This window comes from Melanerpes formicivorus, unplaced genomic scaffold (assembly GCF_026170545.1).
Source record: "Melanerpes formicivorus ecotype bairdi unplaced genomic scaffold, bMelFor1.0.p_v2 SCAF_47, whole genome shotgun sequence".
In the NCBI taxonomy this organism is placed as follows: domain Eukaryota; kingdom Metazoa; phylum Chordata; class Aves; order Piciformes; family Picidae; genus Melanerpes; species Melanerpes formicivorus.
The window spans coordinates 3,293,399-3,309,663 of NW_027142399.1; the positions used below are offsets into that span (position 1 = coordinate 3,293,399).

Genomic DNA, 16,265 nt, shown 5'->3' on the forward strand with positions numbered 1-16,265 from the left:
ACCACCTTCCCCATTCATGGCCACCATCAGAAGAGCAAAATCCTCTCCCTTTGCAGCTCAGAGCAGTGCCACCTAACAGCCTAGCCAGAGCTGTCAGCACCTCAGCAGGCTCAGCCCTGCTCCCACCATCCTACTGTGACCTTGTTTTCACAGCTGATTGAGAGTGCTAATGGGGTCCTCCCCTCTCCTCCACTCTTCACCTTGGAAATACAAAAGAGCTTTCAGAGGTGGCAGGGGGGAGGAAGGCAGGAGGAGGTTAAACATGGTAGGAGACAGCAAGATGCTGCCTCAAGATAGTCTGTGCATTAGTGTAGCAAGGAAGGCACAAGAACAAAAGCCCAGTTTGAGCACCACCCAGAAGTGACAGACAGCCCAGAGACACCTCACCCATTTACAACCAACCATTTGTGGGCTGCTAAAAGAGAAGAGGAAGGTGTTTCACAGACTGACTTGCAGCTCAGGTCTGCAAACCAAAGCTGCCTTGCAGGCTGGGCTGAACAAGTCAAGAACACTGTGAAAGACACTAATTAAATATTTTACCAGTTTAATGCCTATCAAACTCCAGGGCAGTGTCACTAAGAGCAGCTTAGTCTTCAGCGGGGGGAGCTTGGGGGAGGATTATTGCCACAAGAGATGAGGCCTCACACAGCCAGGGATCTTGCTTTCATCCTCCTTTCCATTAGGAGTTCTCAGCATAATCACCTGGGTTTGGTTGCTTCTCAAACCTGAATTTCCACCTCTAGAAAGAGCTGGATCTTTTTCCCAGGCCGTGTCCACCCCAGCTTTAATTTGTCAGGTGCTTTAGGACCGTTGAGCGCAGGGTGCTGAACACAGGAGGGGAGCAGCCACAGCATCCAGGCAGCCCTGCACATTGGCTGTGTTCTCCTCCCTCAAACCCAGTGCTGACCTGAGGCATGGAGTCACAGAATGGTTTGAATTTGAAAGATATCAAGATATCTATCTTCAGGATATCCAGTTCCAACACCCTACCATGGGCAGGGACACCTTCCACTAGCCCAGGCTGCTCAAGGCCTCACCCAACCTGGCCTCAACACCTCCAGGGAGGGGACATCCACAACCTCCCTGGGCAACCTGTTCCAGTGGCTCCCCACTCTCACTGGAAAGAATTTCTCCCTGATCTCCAGCCCAAATTCCCCCTCCTCAAGCTCCAATCCATTGCCCCTTGACCTATCAGTACAAGTCCTTGTAAAATGTCCTTCCCCAGCTTCCTTGTAGCCTCCTTCAGGTAGTGGATGATGGAAAATGGTTGCCCTTGGATGCTTCCTGCATGTCAGCCTCCAAGACTGCAGCACCTTTCTTACAAAGTAAGTCTTTTCCAGTGAAAAGAGACTCAGGCAGCTGAGACTAAGCTTCCTACTAAGAACACACACAGGGCAGCACAGTGCCAGGCACAACTGACAGGTCAAAGGGCACAAGGTAAACAAGCTCAACACGCTGCCTGATTCAAGGGGGTGGATGGATGCTGGAAAGCACCATGAAATCCATCGTGGTTTCTCTCATACCCTTTCCCCAGTTCAAAGTGAGGACAAGGGATACAGCTGCAAGGAGCAGGGCCTCTTTAACACAGCAGAGTTTAAATATAGGCAGGGAAAGAGAATAGAGATCTCTTGCCAAGCCCGGAGCAGGAAGCCTGAGCACACTGAGCAGTTAAGTCTCCAAGGCAACAAAATATTAAAGCTCCACAAAAATAGGATCAGAGCATTAAACCCCAATTTCTTTGTGCTGCTCAGATACAATAGCCTTCCAAGTTTTTATGGCAGTTGCAGAGAGAATGGGGATTGCTTTTTCATGCCAGGCACCATTATTCCACCCCAGCTGGCATGGAGCTGTCGATCTGCTGGGGAAAAGCAGAGGTCCATCTCGTGGAAGTAAAAATGTACTGGAAATGGCAACCTGGTAAGAGAGAAGCCTTGTAAACTGAGCTAAGAGGCAACTCTTGGCTCCTCCCACAGGAATGCCCGAGCACAAGCCACCACAGACTCACCCAGGCACTTGTAGGGCACCACAATGTGAGTGTGGTCCTTGCACTGCTTCTTGCCCCTCTTGCACCAGCTGTCGATGCTGACAGGCTGATTGGCTTCCACAACGTTTGTGATCTGAAGGTCTGGATACATCTGTTGAACAAGACACAGGTTTCTTTTCAGACAAAGCAGCTCCAAAGCAGAAGGAGCAAGGCCAGCTCTCCACACAACAACCAAGTTCCAGTTTGCACATGGACACAGAGTCATAGAATGGTTTCGGTTGGAGGGCACCTGAATGATCCTCCAGTTCCAGCCCCCTGGGCACAGGCAGGGACACCTCCCTCTAGCCCAGGTTGCTCAAGGCACCATCCAACCTGGCCTTGAACACCTCCAGGGAGGGGACATCCACAGCCTCCCTGGGCAACCTGTGCCAGTGTCTCCCCACCCCCTCTGGAAAGAATGTCTTCCTAATCTCCAGGCTAAATCTGCCCTCCTCAAGCTTCAGTCTGTTCCCTCTCATCCTATCACTACAAGGCCTTGCAAAAAGTCCCTTCTCACCTTTCCTGTGGCCCCTTTTGAGTCCTGGAAGGACCAGATTCTCTTCTGGATCAAGCTTACAACAGCTGAAGACATAAAAAAGCCCTCAGCCTTCAGAAATGGAAATGAGTCATCACTTCTTTGCAGCAGGAGAAAGCCAGGCCAGGGGCAAGAGCTGAGGTGTTTGGCTTTGTATGCAGTGGAAGAGAAGTACTTTTATCTTCTGTTCTGTCCCATCTGGTGCAGTCACCAACAAGCAGGGTTCAGTAAGATCTTCAGCCTCTCTTTGTCACTTGCAAATCTATTATGCACCTAGCTCCTCAGGTTTCCTTAGGCCTGCTCCATTTCTGGTGTATTAATACGATCCTCATGTCCTGCTCCAGCTCTGAAGTCCAGACACTGACTTATATTTAGGCTTCCACCACATGAACCAAAAGTAGCCCCAGTTCTATCAGCCTTGTAAAATAGCTTCTCCAAATTTTCCAGCCCAGACATGGTGTGCTCTGTCACTTACATGCCTTGTGGTAATTGATGTGCCTGTCACCTCAGAGGGGCAATTAAAGACTGTAGCTGTTGGCCTTGATGAGTGTCTATCTGGAGCACTGCTGCAAGGAGAAGCTGTTTATAATGAACCAGAAGGAGCCTAGAAACACTAGGCAAATATTTTCACTTCCCAGTGTTTTGGCTGAACACCTCACCAAGAGCAACACAGCCCCATGCTAATCAGGAGAGGTGCCAGGTTCCATTTGGCACCACGTGGAGCAGCTGCTGATAAGCAGCCCAGGGAACATCTGGAGAAAGTCCTGCAGGCACAGACACCTCTCTGACTTACACACCAAGGACCTTCTGGGGCAGTGTAAAGTGACCTAAAGCAGAGGTAGCTCCTAAATCCTCCCTGCTCTTCCTGAGCAGTAACTCAGCAAGACAGCTCAGACACAAGCTACTCTCCTGCAGGGTTAATTCGTTGTTGACTGCCTAAATTGGAATCCAATTCCTTAGCAGGGAAGGAGATCGAGGATCACACAGCAAAACTCACCTCCTGACAGTACTGCAGGATCTCCTCCTTCCTTCCAAAGCAGCTCTTGGTCCCAGAAGTGTCAGGTTCCCATTTCCCAGTCTGGATGTTCACATGCATATTTAGCTTCCCACAGAACATGGCAATTTGAGGCTCTGCCACTGCAAACCCTGTCCCAGCATTGGCTGCCAGTGCCTGTGAAGACAAACAAAAACAAAGCCCTTGGATTGCACCATCTGATGGAGAGCAGGACAGCTGCAGGGGCCAGAAACCCTCTGGCATCTCCACACAGAGTTTTTGCTTAATCCAGGCATCAGTGGAGTCTTGCTAGCTTATTGCACAAGTTAGTGTAAGCAGTTCCTTAACACTGCTGAGCCCACTCCCAGTTTCCACCAGCAGTGTGCTTCCTTTCCCAGACTCCTTTCATAGAGTCATGGAAGCATTAAGGCTGGAAAAGGCCTCTAAGATGGAGCCCAACCATCAACCCAACACCACCATGTGCACTGAACCATGTCCCCAAGTGCACACATCTCTAGAACACCTCCAGGGATGGTGACTCCACCACCCCACTGGGCAGCCTGACCACTCTATCAGTGACATCCACTCTATCCCAATAGCCAACCTAGACCACCCCTGGCAACCAATATTGCAACAACAGCTTCCCAAAACCAAGAATACTTCACACTTCAAGGTGGTGTCTGAAAAACTGAAGCCAGTCATTGAAGAACAACAACAAATAACTTCTGGCAGAAACACCTCTGTGAGGTTCCACACAAGGCAGATGTTGATACAGCTCATAAAGTATCATAGGATCAGTCAGGGTTGGAAGGGACCACAAGGATCAGCTAGTTCCAACCCCCCTGCCATGGCCAGGGACACCCCACACTAGATCAGCCTGGCCACAGCCTCATCCAAGCCTGGCCTTAAACACCTCCAGGGACAGGGCCCCAACCACCTCCCTGGACAACCCATTCCAGGGCTTCACCACTCTCATGGGGAAGAACTTCCTCCTCACCTCCAGCTTCATTCCATTCCCCCTAGTCCTATCACTACCTGAGATCCTGAGCAGTCCCTCCCCAGCCTTCTTGGAGCCCCCTTCAGATACTGCAAGGCCACAATGAGGTCACCTTGGAGCCTTCTCTTCTCCAGACTGAACAGCCCCAAAGCAACTGCAAGAATCCTGCCCAGAGTTCAAAGCCATTTGTTCCTCCCCCAGTCTTCAATTATTTGGGATACAAACACCTCAGGTTCTTGCCCAGACAGACAAATGAAGATGACTTCTGCTGAATCAGAACACCACAGCTGTGCAAACAGCTCCTCAGAGCCTGCTGTCTCTCATCCCCTGCTCTCCTAGGGGCGTTCGTGCTGCCTGTTCTCCGCACTTCCCACCCTGCCCCAGAAGACAAAAACCCAATGACCCCGACCCCAAGTTCAGGGCAAACTGCAGACTGATCAATGAAAACAAGGTCAGGATCCTTCTCTGAAACCCTGCTGGCTGACCAGAAGAAGGAGGGGGAAAAAAAGGATTAAATTAAACTGCAGGCTTGGTTTTTCCCTTGAAGAGTGAGGAGCTGGTGGGAGGTGAGCATCCCCTCCCTACACAACCACTGGCTGCTGGGAAAGGAAAAAAGGAAGAGGTATGAGGCAAAAAAAATCCAGATCAACTCCCAAATGGAAAGCTCTTTAAGGTGTTTAGAGGAATGAAATCCATTGCAAGACTTCAGCCAAGGCAGATTAGAAGCAGCAAGACACAGAGGCTTCAGGGCACTGCTGCCCCTAAGCTGCTTTCTCCCCTGGCAGGCAGCACTACCCTAAGCCCCCAGTCCTGCCTTCAGATTGAGCTTCTCCCTGCCATACTGTTCCAGAAGACAAAAGGCAAGCATGGAATGATCCCTCCCAGCTCTGCCAACACAGACACACAAACTTGGTTCAAAGAATGCCTTTTTATCTCTCTCCAAACAACCCCCACATTGGTACCAGCAACCACGCTGCAGAGAGTGCAAGGCTGGACACGTTATAGGAAACAATCCCCAGCACAGATTTGGTTTGTGACAGCACTGCAGCTGCACCCAAGCACCAAGCTGAAATGAACACAAAGAAATGCATCATCAAATATGCACAAGACATTAACCCTTGTGAGAGGACAGCAGGACATCAAAAGGGATTAAAATCATCACAGAATGGCTGAAGTTGGACAGGACCTCAGAGATCATCTACTCCAACCTCCCTGCCATGGCCAGGGACACTTCTCAACTAGACTTGGCTGCCCAAGGCCTCAGGAAAGCAGCCCTGAGGAGAGAGACTTGGGGGTGCTGGTGGACAAAAAGCTCACCAGGAGCTCTCAGTGTGCACTTGCAGCCCGCAAAGCCAATCAGATCCTGGGCTGCAGCAGGAGAAGTGTGGCCAGCAGGGCAAGGGAGGTGATTCTCCCCCTCTGCTCAGCTCTGGGGAGACCCCACCTGGAGTACTGCCTCCAGTTCTGGAGCCCCTAGCACAAGAGGGATCTGGAGGGGCTGGAAGGTGTCCAGAGAAGGGCCAGGAGGATGAGCAGAGGGCTGGAGCACCTCTCCTGTGAGGACAGACTGAAGGAGTTGGGGCTGTTCGGTCTGGAGAAGAGAAGGCTCCCAGGTGACCTCATTGTGGCCTTCCAGGATCTGAAGGGGGCTCCAGGAAGGCTGGGGAGGGACTGCTCAGGATCTCAGGTAGTGATAGGACTAGGGGGAATGGAATGAAGCTGGAGGTGGGGAGGAGGAAGTTCTTCCCCATGAGAGTGGTGAAGCCCTGGAATGGGTTGTCAAGGGAGGTGGTTGAGGCCCCAGCCCTGGAGGTGTTTAAGCCCAGGCTGGATGAGGCTCTGGCCAGGCTGATGTAGTGTGGGGTGTCCCTGGCCATGGCAGGGGGGTTGGAACTAGCTGATCCTTGGAGTCCCTTCCAACCCTGACTGATACTATGATACCTGCAGGGAGAAGGTATCCACAACCTCCCTGGGCAACCTGTTCCAGAGTGACAGCAACCTCATAGTCAGGAGCTTCTTCCTACAATCCACTCTAACCCTACCCTCCCTCAGCTTCAAACCATTCCCCCTTGGCCTGTCTCTGGACACCCTTACGAAAAGTCCCTCTGCAGCCTTCCTGCAGGAGCCCTTCAGGCACTGGAGGGCAGCTCTAAGGTCCCCCTGGAGCCTTCTCTTCTCCAGGCTGAAGAGGCTCAGCCCCCTCAGGCTGTCCTCACAGCAGAGGTGCTCCAGCCCCTGGCCCATGTGCTTGTTGTGAACGCTTTGGAGATCATTAACACTGCCGGGGCTTGCAGGCTGCTCTCCTCAAAGCCAACTTCACAAGTATGCAGCAAAGGAAGGTAAGGAGAGGTGCAGGCTCCATCCCAGAGGAAACATCCGTAAGTAATCCATTCAAAGCAGCTCTGGCATGAGGCAAGCTGCTGTTCAAACACATACCAAGCTCCTGAAGTCATGCCCACCCTCTGTTTACATGCCGATGCAAGCTCCTGTTTATTTTTGCTGTCTCTCTGGCCTGACAGCTCAGCATGGTGAAGGTAATCACTCCTCCTCCTCCTCCTCCCTGGATTGCTCACATAGCTTGCATATCAGGCAAAGGGGCTGCTGCCTTAGCTATACCTCCCCATGCTCAATTCCCAAACCCCCCCAATTACTTGCTTGATTTCACCATTCCCAGTCAACTGGAAGAAGTCTTCTGTGGAACTGCACTGCTGAGCAAGTGAAGGAACTTTGTTAGCCAGGAGTTGGATCTTTAACCCTGGGGCTTGCAAAGTAACATTTCTGAGGAATGGGCTTCAATTCTTTGCCACTGCCAACTCAACTCCAGCCACATCAGTTGTTAACAGTCCTCCTCCTCCCCCCTCTACTCTGCTCTAGTGAGGCCACAGCTAGAACCCTGGGTCTAACTCTGGGCTCCCTGGCTCTAGAGAGACAAGGAACTACTAGAGAGAGCCCAGCTGAGGCTACAAAGATGCAGAGGAGCCTGGAGCATCTCTGTGAGGAGGAAAGGCTGAGAGCCCTGGGGCTGTTGAGCCTGGAGAAGAGCAGCCTGAGAAAGGGTCTGGTCAATGCTCAGCAAAAGCTAAAGGGCTGGGGGCCAGACACTTCTCAGTGGTGCCCACCAACAAGAGATGGGGCAACAGGCTCAAACTGGAACCACCAGAAGATAAGGAAGAACTTCCTTACTTCTGAGGGTGCTAGAGCCCTGGAGCAGGCTGCCCAGAGCAGCTCTGGAGTCTTCCTTGGCTGGAGATTCCAAACCCACCTGGCCATTGTGATCCTGGGCAGCCTCCTGTGGGTGACTCTGCTTTAGCAGAGGGGTTGGGCTGGACAATCTCCAGAGCTCCCTTCCAACACCCACCCTGCTGGGGTTCTGTGATTTAAGCATTTGTGGCTCACTGTACTTGCAAGGAGAGGACACAGTGAAGCACACCTGTACCAGGGGAGACCACCCCCTCCACACTGTTACTTCAGCAGTGAAGAAAAGTTCCCTACCAGGGGTTTCTGGGATAAAGCCATTTTCTGTTGCCTCCCACAACTACCTCTCAACAATAAAAGCAGATCACTCAGGCTGATGGTGCCTGAGGATAGTTTGCACTCAAGCATTGCCATGCAAAAGGCAAGCTGGGGAACATGTAAAGCAGCACGAAGTGCTTGGGATGAAGCCATGTCCTCAGTTAAGCTCTGCAGCACTTCAGAGCCTTCACCCACTCTACACTGCAGAGGAATGAACAAACTGACAGCACATTTCTCTTTGGGAATTTCCCAGCCATAAATGGAAGCAGTCACCTCCTTCAGTGCTGGGGAGCAACTATTACATCTCTGAGACAAGCAGAGTGACAGCTCAGGAGGGGCAGCACACATGATGGTGCACACATAAGGCATCCAGAAACTGAGCAGGAAAGCTGGGGAGGAACTTTTGCAAGGGCTTGTAGTGATAGGATGAGAGGGAATGGATTGAAGGTTGAGGAAGGGAGGTTTAGACTGGAGATTAGGGAGATATTCTTGACAGTGAGGGTGGGGAGACACTGGCACAGGTTGCCCAGGGAGGCTGTGGATGTCCCCTCCCTGGAGGTGCTCAAGGCCAGGTTGGATGAGGCCTTGAACAACCTGGGCTGGTGGGAGGTGTCCCTGCCCATGGCAGGGGTTTGGAACTGGATGATCTTTAAGGTCCCTTCCAACTCAACCCATTCTATGAGTCTATGATCCAGTTCTGCACATCCTTAGTGAGCAATTTTTTAATAGCTATTAACCTGGTACTAAAGATCCACAACCTGAGAGCAAGATGAAGGTTCATTAGGGAAGGCCTGTTACATAAGTGATTATTCCCTTCCCTGCCACTTGCATTTCCAAGATGCCTCACAGTAAATTCTCCCTGCCTTTTGGTGTAATTCTGTAATCCAGTTTGCTTTCTAAGACTAAAGCAGTATTTGATTCCATGAAGACATAAATCTCTGGCCTGTTAATGCCAGTTACATTCCTTACCCTGTCACCCAGGGCCTGATTTACAGGCACCAAACACTGGAATTCAAACCTCTAAGTCATCTTCTTCCCTAATGGAAGTGTCTCTTGCCCAAGAATCCAGTCTCTTATTCACCTCTGGTCACTGCAGCTTGTGACAGGGGTTTGATCAGTGAGCTTTACCCACAGAGTCCTGGTCTCAGTGCTTTAGAAAGAGTTGTGTCTCTTCTTGCTGCAAGTTGTCTGCCAGCTCACAGGAGGGATGGGAGATTAGACACTACAAATCATCATAGGATGGCTTAGAGTGGAAGGAACTTCAGGGATCACCTACTGCAACCTCCCTGCCATGGCTAGGGATGCCTCTCAACTCAGCTGCTCAAAGCCTCATCCAGCCTGGCCTTCAACACCTCCAGGGAGGAAGCATCCACAGCCTCCCTGGGCAGCCTGCTCCATAGTCTTACTAACACCATACTGAAGACCTTCCTAAGATTCAGTCTGAACTTCCTCTCAAACCATTCCCCCTTGTCCTATCCCTACAAGCCCTTGTAAAAAGTCCCTCCCCAGCCTTCCTGTAGGATCCCTTCAGGTACTGGAACGTTGCTGTAAGGTCTCCCCTGAGCCTCCTCTTCTCCAAGCTAAGCAACCCCAGCTCCCTCAGCCTCTCCTCACAGGGCTGTGCTCCAGACCCCTCCCCAGCCTCCTTGCCCTTCTCTGGACATCTTCAAGTGTCTCAATGTCCTTCTTAAACTGAGGGGCCCAGAACTGGACACAGGACTCAAGGGGTGGCCTAAGCAGTGCTGAGTACAGGGGCAGAATGACTTCCCTGCTCCTGCTGGCCACACTATTCCTGATTAGCCAGAAGGTGAGTCTTTACTCCAGCAAAACCATGAGGGATGAGAGCTCAGCAGGGAATCTTAGGCTCTCTTTCACTTTATCCCAAAGAGAACATTGCTCTTAAGGAAAATCCAGGCATATGCATAAAAAGAGCACACAGTTTTGGTGCAAACACATCAGCTACTGGACGTGGTCACTGCTTGTTGCACAAGAGAGATGCTGGCCCCAGAAAGGCTGCAAGGCTTGAGAAAGAGAGGAAAATTCATCCTGCCTGTGCTTCCCCTCCAGATTTCCTCTGCTGCAATCCCCAAGCAGCCCTGGCTGGATTAAATGAAAACCACCCCCAAGATTGAGCTGTTTTAGAACTGAAGCTCCAGCTTCTGGAATTTATAAGCTGCTGAAAACAAAACAAAAAGCTCTGAGGGCGAACTGCATGGAGCTGGTGGCCAGGGAACACAGATTAATAGCTGCTGAGGGCATTCACTGCCTCAGAAGACAACACACAGAGCATTTTGCAAGATTGTCTGCAGGCCAGCTCAGATGTCCTGCTCAGAAACTATTCCACAACCTATTTGCTGCCTCACTGACACAAAAATGCCAGGCAGGACCTGGAATGATGACCTGTGCTGTTTGGTTTTAATGAAGTGAAGCCCCTCAGAAGTGAGAGTGTTTATTAAACCAGGAGACAAAGAAAGCACAACTTGGGGAGACTGCAGAACATGCTGTTCAGCACAGTCCCTAGCCAGAGAGCTGACAGTTCCCACCTTTGCTTCAAGGAGCAAGCAAGCAAGCAGCAAGCCTTTCTGGAATGAAAGCAACCCCAATCATTTCCTATCTGGAGCACAACACAGCAACTCCTCCCATGTCAGTGTGATATCCACAGCTCTGAAGGATATGAATTGAAGCCTCTGAAGATCACTGAGGAATTCTAACAGTGCCTTTGATATAAAAATGAGCCTTGTTACCTTATCAGCCTTCCTGTGAGCATAACCCTCCATGGCTGCCGCTTTGAAATGCGTCACCGCTGGAACCTCGCACCCTTCCCTCGGCTGAAAAACTGGCAGGAGCTGCACTTCTGCAGGGACCTGAACTTGTGCAGGGACCTGACTGCTTCAAAGCCCAGCTGCAGCCTCCTGCCTACAGAGCAGGGGGTGTTTCTCCTTCCACAAGGAGAGGCTAACCCCTGGCAAAATGCAAACCCAAGCAGGACAGACTGAAGGAGTTGGGGCTGTTCAGTCTGGAGAAGAGAAGGCTCCCAGGTGACCTCATTGTGGCCTTCCAGGATCTGAAGGGGGCTACAGGAAGGCTGGGGAGGGACTGCTCAGGATCTCAGGGAGTGATAGGACTAGGGGGAATGGAATGAAGCTGGAGGTGGGGAGATTCAGGCTGGAGGGGAGGAGGAAGTTCTTCCCCATGAGAGTGGTGAAGCCCTGGAATGGTTTGTCCAGGGAGGTGGTTGGGGCCCCAGCCCTGGAGGTGTTTAAGGCCAGGCTGGCTGAGGCTGTGGCCAGGCTGATCTAGTGTGGGGTGTCCCTGCCCATGGCAGGGGGGTTGGAACTGGATGATCCTCGTGGTCCCTTCCAACCCTGACTGATTCTATGAAGCTGGCAGAGAGCCTTGACACCCAGGACCTCCTGAAGAGCACACTTACAACTCCACTGGGTTCAGGTCTGCAGCTTGTAAACCTGAGCAGAGCTTGCAAATGGGCTTCCATGCTTTGTTTTCCTTTGCCCCCTCTTCCTGCTTTTATTCAGCAGCTAGGTGGCTTGAACCCAGGAAGGCTAATGAATGCCTGACACAGCAGGCAGTAAATCTCCAGCCTAGCAGCTCATCCTGGCTTTATTGCTTGAGGTTTTTTTCCCCCTTTTTTTTAAATTGCTGATAATTACAATAATGCACATGGGCAGGGGGCCAAGACAGGAAGAATTATTGTCTGCAGGCAGATCTGGTGTGAGCTGATAATACCAGCCTGGGTTTGCTTTGGAATTTAAATGGCAGAAATCTCAGCAAAGCAGTCTTTGGCTTACTTTGGACTTGCTGGAAGGGGTGGAGCTCTCATCTGCTTGTCCTTTATTGACTTCGGGGGGGAGAGAATCCTGCACCAGCAAAACCAACACCAACCAAAAAAACAAACAACCCAACTGGAACCCAAAATGCAGCAGGAGCTGCAGTGACAGCTTGGGTGCAGTTTATCAGGTAGGGCTAGGACTAGGGGGAATGGAATGGAGCTGGAGGTGGGGAGAGTCAGGCTGGAGGTGAGGAGGAAGTTCTTCCCCATGAGAGTGGTGAAGCCCTGGAATGGGTTGTCCAGGGAGGTGGTTGAGGCCCCAGCCCTGGAGGTGTTTAAGCCCAGGCTAGCTGAGGCTCTGGCCAGGCTGATCTAGTGTGGGGTGTCCCTGCCCATGGCAGGGGGGTTGGAACTAGATGATCCTTGTGGTCCCTTCCAACCCTGACTGATTCTATGATATTTAGATGTTTAGGGTTAAAATGCAGCATTGGGAATTTCAGTGGCAATAATCTAGGTACCAGAACAAGAGGACACAGTCTCAAGCTGTGCCAGGGGAAGTTTAGGCTGGAGGTGAGGAGAAAGTTCTTCCCAGAGAGAGTTGTTAGCCCTTGGGATGTGCTGCCCAGGGAGGTGGTGGAGTCCCCATCCCTGGAGGTGTTCAAGAGGGGACTGGATGTGGCACTTGGAGCCATGGTTTAATAGCCATGAGGTGTTGGGTGCCAGGTTGGACTTGATGATCTTTGAGATCTCTTCTAACCTTGGTGATTCTGTGATACTTCCCCAGGTGCTGACAGCAACCAGAGAATGGTCTGGGCTGGAAGGGACCTCCAAAGGTCATCATTACAAAGCCCAAACCACAGCTGAAACCTGGAGCTTATGTTTATTCCTCACTGCTTTTGCACCTTCCTCTTCCTTTCTGTAGGGAAGGAAGGGAAATTTCCAACTACCTGTGACTCACAGGCTGCCTTTCTGCCCTTGGAATTCATGCTAATGAGGCAGCAGATTATTCCCTCCTCCCCCCCCAGGTTTATCATGCTCCATAAACCAAACCTACATGAGTCATTGGGCAGATAATCTGCCTGTCAGACATTTGCACTCAGGAACTGCCACTTGCAGATAGGGAAAGCAGCACTGCAGGCAGTCCTGGTGCAGGGCTGGGCTCAGGGAGCAGCCACTGAGTGCAGCAGGGCCACGACTCAGCCGAGTCTTGGCTTCCTGCAGTTGTTTGTGTAACATGGGTTGCCTTTGGCATCCTCTCTTCTACCCCTCAAGAGACAAAGTTCAGCACAACTCGATTGGAACATTCCCTGAACAAATGTTACTGTACTCAGAAGTGTGCTTTAATTGACTGAAGCTTGTGTGTAATGGCTGGGACTGGAACCCTTCACCAAAACCACCCTGGAAATAAGGGAGGGAGAAGAGGCAGGAAGGAGGAAAGAGGTAGGCAGCACTCTTGTGCCCTTACTAAGCCTTCCCCAGTGCACAGGTAGGTCCAGGTAAGCTTTACCAGTCAGGCTGCCTTCCACAAGGACACAAGGAACAATTTTCATGCTGCACATATGGCTCCTGCCTTCCCCTTTCTGGCAAAACACAGCTATTTAAAGTACCTTTTTTAATGGAGCAGTTCTAAGTCACATTCCAGCACAGAGAGCCAGACCTATTTATTACTGGGCTAAACAAAGGCACAAAGTCAAGTGACTTGCCTCAGGTCACAGCCAGTGGGCTCAGCCTGTTTAATCCTCAACCCCTCCTCGCTCCAATCTCTGCCATCGTTCTGCCTTGCACAGCAACACTAATTACTGCTTTCCCACATGAATTAGTTGGGCATCTGAACCACAGAGCCTCAAGATGTCCTGTTAGGCAGCCAGCAAGTGAGAAACCTTCAGTGGAAGCTCATGTTCTCGTGTACACTGAAGATCTACTGAAGGGAAAAAAGCCACAGGGGTCATTTTGTCTTCCTGGACAATTGGAGGGGAGAGCTAAAACGGAAGGTAGGCAAGCAGCCATGGTTTAACAGTGTTTCACTCTGCCTAGGAAGAACATCTGACTCTCCTTCCACATCTGACCTTCATAACTGAGCTGCCTGTTTAATCATAATCATAGATGGCTTAGGTTGGAAGGGACCTCAGAGATCATCCACTCCAACCTCCCTGCCATGGCCAGGGACTCCTCTCCACCAGACTTGGTTACCCAAGGCCTCTTCCAGGAAGGAGGCATCCACAACCTCCCTGGGCAACCTGTTCCAGAGTCTCCCCATCCTCATACTGAAGAGCTTCTTCCTAAGATCCAGTCCAAACCTACTCCCTCAGCTTCAAACCATTCCCTCTTGTCCTGTCTCCAAACACCCTCAGGAAAAGTCTTCCCACAGGATCCCTTCAGCTACTGGCAAGCAGCTCTAAGTCTTCCCCAGAGTCCTCTCCAAGCTGAACACTCCCAGCTCCCTCAGCCTATCCTCATAGCAGAGCTGCTCCAGCCCTTGGATCACCTTTGTGGACCCTTCCCTGGACTCACCTTGGGGACCCTTCTCTGGACCCACCTTGGGGACCCTTCTCTGGACCCACCTTGGGGACCCTTCTCTGGACTCACTTTTGTGACCCTTCTCTGGACCCACCTTGGGGACCCTTCTCTGGACCCACCTTGGGGACCCTTCTCTGGATTCACTTTTGTGACCCTTCTCTGGACCCACCTTGGGGACCCTTCTCTGGACCCACCTTGGGGACCCTTCCCTGGACTCACTTTTGTGACCCTTCTCTGGACTCACCTTGGTGACCCTTCCCTGGACTCACCTTGGTGACCCTTCTCTGGACCCACCTTGGGGACCCTTCTCTGGACCCACCTTGGGGACCCTTCTCTGGACCCACCTTGGGGACCCTTCTCTGGACCCACCTTGGGGACCCTTCTCTGGACCCACCTTGGGGACCCTTCTCTGGACTCACCTTGGGGACCCTTCTCTGGACTCACCTTGGGGACCCTTCCCTGGACTCACCCCAACAGCTCTGGGCCCTTATGCTGGGGGCACCAGACCTGGATGCAGTACTGAAGGTGGGCTCTGAGCAGAGCCAAGGGGAAGCATCAGCCCTCCTGACCTGCTGGCCACACTCCTTGTTAACAGGAGCTACCACTGCTCACAGCAGAAAGGCTTCACTGCCAACAGCACATGTATGGAGGACCACCAGGATATGCCATTCTGGGGTAACTTCACCACATGGCTCAATAACTATTCCACTTTTAAAGGCACTTCAGCTACCTAAGAGCCAGTGAGTATCAGCATGGCTGTGGTGGAGCAGTGGCCCCTCACAGAGTTGGATAGTAGTTGGACTTGCTGATCTGAAAGGTCTTTTCCAACCACAGGGACTCTGTTACCAGGATACAGAGATCCCACACCACACAGTAAAGCACACCTACAAAACCTTTTATCACTTCAAAGCAAATCTGTTTGGAAGCAAGAGTAACTTCTGGCTTAAAACATCCCAACTCCCCCCCCAGACAACTCACCCACTTGCTTTCCAAGTGGACAGAAGTGGCAGAAAGCAGACCCAGAGAAACTTAACAACATCAGGCAGGCAAAAATCCTCAAACCTTCAGCATTGCCTCAAACTGATTTAGCATTCCAGAGGGGTACAAAGCCCAAAAGAATCTCTCTCAAGCCAGCATGAATATTTGTCTCAGAGCTCTTGGGAAGCTCACTGGGAGCTTCACACACAAGCCTGCAGTGCAGAGCCTGCTGTAGGAACCTGTGGTTGCTGCCTAACCACACATCTAACCACTCCAGTGACCCCAGTTTGAAACCCAGACACTGCCTTTATCTAACACACAACTAGCCAAGAGCAAGCAAGAAATCCAAGGGCACATGTTAACAGAGCAGCAGGAATCTGAAGTGGCAAGGGAAAAACACAAGATAAAGGAGAGAGAACTCATGGGAATGCAGCTTGCCATGCAGTTTGGTTTGGGTTTCAACCATCTGTCAGATCAAGTTTCTCCCCCTTTCAAGATTCATAAATTCACAGAATGGTTTGGGTTAGAAGGGACCTTAAAGGTCATCCAGTTCTAACACCACTGCCAAGCACAGGGACACCTCCCACTAGCCCAGGCTGCTCAAGGCCTCATCCAGCCTGGACTATAACACCTCCAGGGAGGAGGCATCCACAACCTCCCTGGACAACCTGTGCCACTGTCTCACCACCCTCACTGGAAAGAATTTCTTCCTGATCTCCAGCCTACATCTCCCCTCTTCCTGCTTCAATCCATTCCCTCTCATCCTATCACTCCCAGCCCTCATCTAAAGTCCCTCCCCAGCTCTTCTGTAGCCCCCTTCAGACTCTGAAAAGCTGCTCTAAGGTCTCCCAGATTCTTTTGATCTCCAGGCAGCATCAAGCTATTTCTGTGCCCCGTCCCTGGAGGTGTTTAAGCCCAGGC

At 51.4% G+C, this 16,265-nt stretch overlaps 1 protein-coding gene across 4 annotated transcripts in view; it reads right to left on the bottom strand.

Annotated features, from left to right (window-relative positions):
• The window catches only part of APLP2 (amyloid beta precursor like protein 2), a 75,130-nt gene that overhangs the window by 33,569 nt on the left and 25,296 nt on the right, over nt 1–16,265 (bottom strand). For all 4 annotated transcript variants that reach the window (XM_068160024.1, XM_068160026.1, XM_068160025.1 and 1 more), the window contains exons 2-3: nt 3,556–3,729; nt 2,006–2,135 (exon numbers count right to left, since the gene is read on the bottom strand). In XM_068160024.1, coding sequence (XP_068016125.1) covers nt 2,006–2,135; nt 3,556–3,729 — 304 coding nt within the window. The remainder of the gene's footprint in view (nt 1–2,005; nt 2,136–3,555; nt 3,730–16,265) is intronic.